Raw genomic sequence first — 7,878 nt, 5'->3', positions numbered from 1 at the left:
GCTTTTACAAAATAGACCTAGATGGCTTATTTTCTTGGCTGATCATGACTTTAAGCAGTGTTTTAAGCTACCTAACTAACCAATCACACCTGTTGGAATTTATTAGTCCCTTCAAGCCATCAATATTGATATTGTGCAGTCAATTATACAACAGGACAAGCTACCACTTAGCTTGCAGCATCATAAAGTAAGCTAATCTTATGTTATTTGATCTGCTTGTGTGCTTGAAGAGGCAAAGGGTATGTATCCACTTCAGTACCAAACTGGCTAGTGCCTTGCAACCCATCTAGTCTAGCCCAAAACACATACAATGAAAAAATAACTCATTTAGGGCGCAGAGTGAACGAAAATGCTATCCTTGACATGGTTCCACATGCAACCGAATGAACACTAAAATCTGAATTTGTTTAGGGTCAAAAGTGGGCTTTTTAGAGCACCAATTTGTTCTTTTTTTTTGTCCAGAACACTACGGATGTCATTTCTTCATGAAAATTCATACGTGGGTAGAACAATCGACCCAGGAGCCAAACGTTTGCGTCGACAGTGTGAAATTTTTTACAAGGAAAATAATTAACAAACAATTAAAGGAAAAATAGAGGAGAAGGGAATAAATACTTGCCAAGATACCATGCAGTGTCATGTCAACCTAGAGCTTAGCTAATTAGGATTGAAGTTTGGGAAAGGCAGCCTTTTCCTTCACGCAGGAGGTAAACTCATTCGCCTGTTCCTGCACATAGTTGAAAACATTGGTCAAATGCTTTTAAAGGGGGTGCTTTTTCAGCCTATGCATAAAAAGATACCTTGCAGTTGAGTCAGATTGCTTAAAATTATGCTTAAGATACTGTAGTCTTCTTTGCCTACCTTATCTGAGATGTTTCTATGCAGAACATGCAAACAACAATCTTCTCATGGCCAACTGGAGAATATTGTTCCAAACCATGTCTGTCATATGAATATCTTTGAACATATCACAGAAACAAAGAATTTAACTGTTTTAGGGATGTCACCTGATTTTTCATTTCATAAACAAATAGTAACTGCGCCCCGCCAAAAAAAACACAAATAGTAACTGCGAATAACAGGAAACTTTACGAACTGAAATTTACATGATGTATGAATATCTTCAAATTCTGTTTGAACATTAAAAAAAAAAGTTTGCAAAAGGGGACAGGGTTGGGCCGAGGTTGACCTGGGCAAGCAACATGTCACCATCAGCCCTTCAGCCGGAGACTAGGCCATATTTGTCTGGAGAACCTATAATTTGACCATCGTTGACAACACATGATTTGTTTTCCATTGATAATATGTTTTCCGTTGATTTGTCGTCGCCGGTATGGCTTCAACAACACATAATCCCATGCCCAGATTTTCAGTTGGCATGTTTTGGATGCCTTAAAGGTTGGACTAGTGAGAACATCTGGATTGAGATCTTGTGCTGTTAATGAATTAGGAGGCGGTCGTTTCATCAAGTCCAATCAAACTTAGTGATATGTGATGTCACTTTTTCCTTGAACAAAAAGCAATCCTTGAGATCCTTGCAGAGAATAAGCAGGCAAGCAAGCTACCCGTCAGCAGTTAGGTAAAGACCAATCATAGGAAGAGCAAGAAACCTTCAGCATTTCTCTGATAACCAAAGCCTTTAAACGTAAAAACTGACAGTGCGATGCAACAGCTCGAAGATTCTACATCACAACTAGCAATGTGAACATTGAAACTGTTAACCGCCCGTTAGCGAAAGTTACGTACCCTCTTTCTTCAAAGCATGATGAATCACATTTGCACCACACCATGAAAAATACCTTTATATACCAAGTTCCTTGAGCAGAACAAAGATCCCAGGAACCAAAAGGTTCAGAAAGAAAGAGTGACAACCGTTTTTACTCTGTTGAGCGTACTACGTTCCCGATACCGTGCGCCATGTCTTTTTTCGCAACACCAGATCTGATCCAGATCAGCCGTCCACAAGGAGTACAATACGAGGAGTATAACAGTACAGTAGCAATGTGAACATGAGAATTGAAGTGAAAGCTAAATAAAGCTACGGACGTGTGCCATTTTTTTCTGTCCAAAAAAGCGTGATGCACCACATTTGCACCACACCTACACAGGTCCCTTTTGAGGTTGCTTTCCTGCAGTGTCAATGCCTTTGGAGTGGGGGTGCATGCCTCTGACTAATCTGTCTGGTGACCTTGTCCACGAAGCAACTCTGACCCAATCTATAATCTATCTACATGGGTCACACGATACCCTAATGGCTGGTACTAGTAAATTATTGATTGAGAGCTGAAAGGAGCCAAGACCGGACCGCATCAAGGATCCAGGCAAGATCGCTACTATGACAAATCAGGGCGATGCCTTTGTCACAAGGGAAGGGAAACCCCTCCTTCCTCCCTCTGTCGCCCGCCAATGGGCGCGCGGTTAGGTCGCCGACATTCGGGTCGCCAAGGGTTTTATATGTAGTATAATCTGGGCAGAGCCAGACTAAGCAAAACAGATTGGGCAGACGGTGATGGGTTGTCCTACCTAGGTCAGCTGTTGTGAGGCTCCTCCTCAAGGAAGAGGAGGGGAAGCCTTGTCTTTCTTTAATGGGTCAGGAGGAGAGGAGAGGAAAAATAAGTGCATCTGCTTTGTGTTTCTGCTGACTAATCATGCACGAATTGGGTCACCTTTCTTTCAGAAAAGGATGTCAAAGTGAGTCACCTGCAGGATGGCATTTTGCCTGTCCAGGTATGTATAGATGGAGAAGGGCCACATGAAAGACGGATTTCTTGAATTGGAAGGGTTGGTGGCGCGTCAGTCATTCGGTTCTGTTCAGATCGGTAAGTAATGCACCATGTGCAAATAATTCTCGTTATTCTGCAGGCAGAAGGAGGACCCATGCATGTCTAGTTGTTACTTAGGGCTTAAGAGAAGAGAGCTATTACGATCCAAAAGGATGCCATGCAACTACTACTAGTCTGAGCAAGCAATGTCCTGCACACGGACATCAGAGCATGTTCAGATAGTTTCTTTCACGTAGGCCAAGTCTCGATCTCAACCCCACCCGTTGTGGAGTTCCTGGATTTATTGGTTGCATATGCAATAATGTGCAGGGATACGAGTAGCGACAGATGTTGCTAGGATGGTGGCTTCAGACTACCTGATGTACCACTTTGTAAGGTCTTTGTGAATAATTAATAAAATGGCTGCATGCATCGCCCAGATGCAGAGGCCGGGGGTAATCCTTATCCTCCTTTTCTAAAAAGAAAAGTAATGTGCGGGGGGCTGTTTACGTCCAGTATCTAATGGGTGTGAATGGCGCCATTGTTGATCTAGTGGAGATCTCCAATGCTGTTGCAGATCTCAGTAAACCAGACCTCGGCCAGAGCACGTTCAGTAACAGCGAACATAGGCAGAAAACATGAGTCCTTCTCACAGCAGCAGCTGGGGTTCCCTGATGGCCTCTACACAAGAAACATGGGTGCCACACCACTCCAGGTTTTTCTTTAATCTAATTTAACTTGCTCTAATTCCGCCCAAAAAAAACTCGCTCTAAAACCCACCCTTTGTCTGAAAAAAAGAACTTGCTATATTCAAACAGATTACGATCCAGTAAGCTTTCAAAACGTTCTGGCCATGGATTGCTGTTCTTATCGTTAACAAAGTTGTTATGCACATAGTTGCAACAGGATTGGTCAATCATACATAATAATTTGCCGGGTGATTTGACTATCTTTATTGTATAGATCATCTATGTTTTAAACATCTCAAGTAGTGATCTAAACGATCTTATATTTCTTTACAGAGGGAGTACCTTCTAGACTAGTGTTAAATACAACTGTCAGAAATGTCAACAGAGCATGAAATCCTCAGCTTGCTTCAAAACCGGGACAATCTTGGCTACTATCTATCTTTAGTGTGGTTGCTGAATCAGTTCAGGTATAAGCCGGAGCAGGAACCCCAGCTGCTGCTGTGAGAACGACTCATGTTTTCTGCATATGTCAACACTGTTACTGAATGTGCTCTGGCCGAGGTCTGGTTTACTGAAATCTGCAACAGCATTGGAGATCTCCTCCACTAGATCAACAATGACACCATTCACACCCATTAGATACTGGATGTAAACAGCCTCCCGCACATTACTGCATATATGCAACCAATAAATCCAGGAAATCTGTAAGATTTCTGAGAACACATACCCGAGAAACATGAACGCAGGATAACAGTGCGCTGCTTACTTGAGCTGCCCATAGGTGAGAATAGCAAGGTTGGATTCTTGTGCTTTTAGGATCGCAGAGGGATTTTTTAGAACTCCTCTGACTTCTGACACAACCCCATGCAAGTCATACTCTTGGCACACTTGGATAGCATTGTCGAGTGAGTTCCTTCTCCTATCATCGTGTTTGGCTGTTCCCCCTTCTGTTAAGAACAGTACCTAATGAAAGATAAAAAGTTGAATACGATAGTGCTGAAGTATGTATGTACTTAAATGGACGGCAAAATTTTATTCAAATTAGAAACTACAGACATCAAAATCATGCAATTCCACATCACAGACAAGTTAAAATAGCGAATAAGATACTGGTTTGGACTGAAGTTGTCTTTCTCTTCATACCTATTATCATCAGTCCGGTCACTGAATTGTATATACATTAAACACAATAAGCTATGCATTATAACATTTTTAAATACTTTTCTTATTGCGGGAATATGATATTACATGCTGATTTAAGAGTACGCTTTTTTTCGAAAAGGAGGATGACCCCTGGCCTCTGCATCTAGGAGATGCATGCAGCCATTTTATTAATTATTCACAAAGACCTTACAAAGTAGTACATCAGGTAGTCTGAAGTCACCATCTTAGCAACATCTGTCGCTACTCCTATCCACTTGATGAAGGGGTGTCGATAGTCCGAGCCTAATACCAAACAGACATCACACAAATGCCTAACATCTAAAGCCGGAGGCCCCAACCAAGCCACATACTGGGTTTGGGGCGCAAACGGGTCCGACGCACTCTCATAGGTCGTCGCCGCCGTCTTCCACTGATCCATCTTCAGAGCAGGAACTGACGCATCAACCTTGGCAGGCCTGCTGTCAACGCCCCCACGGTGCCAGACAACGCCTCCTCCCTGCGCGCGTCCCTTCTGTGAAGTACGCTTATGCCTTCACGAACTTCTCAGTTGCACTTTTTTCACTTTATGCAAGTAAATGAGAAATCTTGAAGGCATTCCTACTTGCTGTAACTAGGGAGCACAAAACATCCTCGATACTCGTATGCAAGTGAACCACGCGCTACTACCACACTGTTCCCCATTGCGATGCGGTAAGTGATACAAGTAATCGGTGAAATACTATTAGCTAGCTAGAGTGTTTACTGTTTAGAAACATTCTTTTTTTCTAAAAAGGGGCAAATGTGAGGAAACTTTTCAAAAAATAATTAGACATAGAATGAATACAGAATTTTCAAGGCATGCTTACAGGGTATACACTTTGGAGTTCACGCGTTATCCGTGCGGCATCAGGTTGGAATGTTGAGAAAAAGAGTGGTCTGTTGCCAGCATACTGAAAAACAACCTACCAGACCATTTAACAATGTTATGGTCGTCGCCTCACAGTGACCAAATGATTGTATGGGAATTAACCGATACCATATTAAATGAACAAGAGCAATCCATACTTGCAGTACAGCTTGAAGAGCACGGTTAAGGTTGACGCCCGGATAGATAATGTTGTCATCAAACTTTAGTTCGATGTTAAATCCCAGATGGGGACTGACATGTTCGAAGACTTCCTGCAATGTGCAGAGATAATCATCTTCTTCGGTGCTCCAAGCAAGGACTCTGCCATCTTCCATCCGTCTAAGTAGGGGCTTGGAGACCTGAACAGAAATTATGAAGTGAATATAATGGCGTTTTAAGCACATGCTAATGAACCCTTCACAGCAAAATCTAACAGATAGAAGGGACGAAGTACCTTGTGCGGCTCTTTTTGTACCCCATATGAAAGGAATTCGTCCAGAAGAAGATCGGTCACGCGCCTTTCATACAAAACCTCCTGCACACCTTGCCATAATAGAAGATTAACTCGAGAGTTTTTCTTGCAATGGATGAATAGTTTAGTGCATACGCAAAAGATGACAAGTATAAGAATGGATGAAAAGAACATACAGTTTTTTGGGTGAGGATAAAATCATCGTGGAAGATAACTGGGCAGCCATCTTTTGTAACCTGCAAGCCAAAATGGTAGGATCATAACTTCAGGAGATCTGTGTGGGTACTGTGGTCATCTTAAAAGGAAGGGATAATGGATGAAGTCAGGGAGTTGCAGAATGCTCCAAGAGAACCGCCAGTTTTCATCAACCTAGCTTACATGTATTCTCCCTATGGTTGCCATTGCCGATTCCGCTGATGCTTTGGTCTGCGAATGACTCCTTGTAGTGGATTAATGACAACAGATGACACCAAGTACAACTGCAACTCAGGATCCAGGAGCTTGCCATGCAACACTTGAGCACTAGAGAACATCAACCCCAACCACCCTCACAACGTGGCTGCTGTACCTAGTCTGGTCATTTGCATCTAAGCAGTAGCTTCTTGTTTCATGTGATTAGCTTGCAGGCTACAATATAACAGCATTGCATATTACATCGGAACACAGATGGATCAATGTCACTCCACGCGTGTGCTGCTAGTGCTTGGTTACTTCAGAGAGAGAAACTAGCATGCGTATGGCGTCATGTCCATACGATTACCACATCCAAGTTCCACAAAAAGGATTTGTCCTCGAGGATCCCAAAAAATTAGTTGTACGGTTGTACCAACTAGAGCAGAGCACACATTGCTCAATCAACCACACCGGGAATCAGTTTCGCTCCTGAAGCTGCGGCGCCGATTCCAAATCCAAGCTTAAACAAGCTAGCAGCGTATCAATTGCGAAGTAATGATGGGAAATGGAAGCGGAGGCTAGCTACATGTGTATTGTGTGTATACCTGGACGTCGAACTCGACGAAGGCGACGGCGGCGTGCTCGGCGGCGCGGCCGAATGAGAGCAGCGTGTTCTCCCGCTCCCTCGCCGCCCCGACGCGCGCCCCGGGCGGCGCCCCCACCGCGTTCATCCCCATCCCGCGGTGACCCACCACCACCATCCCCCGCTCCGCCAGCAGCGCGAACGGCAGCTCCCGGGGCCTCCCTCCGGCCGTCACCGGGGGCGTGGGCGCGCACGCCGCGATCGGACACCGCACCGCCGCGCGCGGGGTCGTCGCCGGGAGCGCCATTTGGACGCTGGGAGCCCCTCTTTTTTTTTCTCTTTCTCCTCTGTTCTTTCGCCTCTGCTTTGCCACTTGCAGGTTGATTGGTGCAGGGAGAATTTGAATATTTTTAGACACGCAACCGCCGCAGACGGACGGCACGGAGGAGCAACGGCGCCACGCCGCGGGATGATCCCTCTGTGATGCGGGTATTATTCGGTGGATTTGGATATTCTAGGCATATTCCGTGAGGCGTCAGGGCATCTCCAACTAATCAAACCTTCGTGTCCGGATAGCGGAAGCCATCCAACACACGTCTATATCGGTCCGGGATACGGTCCGGACAAGATTTTTTCTGCAAACCGGAGACAAATATGGGGTGCTTTGCGGGAGTCCGGACCGATCCCACGCCCGCTTCTGACCGTCTTGGCCCACCATAACCCCTTCCCCCTCGCCCACGTGCGTTCCTGCCCGACGCCAGCTACCCGCATTCATGGCGTTATAGAGCGTGCCGCTCAACATTGAAGACGGCTCAGGGCGGACGCGACCTCACTGCTTCCGCCACTGAAGCGGCGTGCCGGCCGAGGGTGCCACCAGCGAAGCGTCTCTGGTGTCTGCGTCTGTTCAGTGCTGGAGATGTGTGACTAGA

The 7,878-nt window shown here is 45.1% G+C and overlaps 1 protein-coding gene across 5 annotated transcripts; it reads right to left on the bottom strand.

The window, feature by feature from the left end:
* Positions 1-471: 471 nt before the first annotated feature.
* Positions 472-7,377, bottom strand: LOC125527533 (glycerophosphodiester phosphodiesterase GDPD2). Of its 5 annotated transcripts, XR_015612179.1 has the most exons (8): positions 6,972-7,375; positions 6,150-6,209; positions 5,956-6,036; positions 5,660-5,860; positions 5,461-5,556; positions 4,179-4,414; positions 862-957; positions 472-727 (listed from the first exon to the last, which is right to left on the bottom strand). XR_015612179.1 is itself a non-coding variant. In XM_087537610.1 (7 exons), exons 1-7 carry the CDS (start codon positions 7,254-7,256, stop codon positions 697-699), a joined length of 951 nt encoding a protein of 316 aa, XP_087393736.1. In that variant the 5' UTR covers positions 7,257-7,377; the 3' UTR covers positions 472-696. The 5 variants fall into 5 exon arrangements, 4 of the variants coding, with proteins under 4 accessions (XP_087393736.1, XP_087393737.1, XP_048548000.2 ...); XM_087537610.1 differs by lacking the exon at positions 862-957 and having other exon boundaries at positions 4,218-4,414; positions 6,972-7,377; XM_087537611.1 differs by lacking the exon at positions 862-957 and having other exon boundaries at positions 6,972-7,374.
* Between the last annotated feature and the right edge of the window lie 501 nt (positions 7,378-7,878).

This window comes from Triticum urartu, chromosome 7A (assembly GCF_056163025.1).
Source record: "Triticum urartu cultivar PI428250 chromosome 7A, HENAU_Tu73, whole genome shotgun sequence".
Taxonomy (NCBI): Eukaryota; Viridiplantae; Streptophyta; class Magnoliopsida; order Poales; family Poaceae; genus Triticum; species Triticum urartu.
Note: the sequence above shows the minus strand (reverse complement) of the source record. Positions and strands in the feature narration are given on the sequence as shown.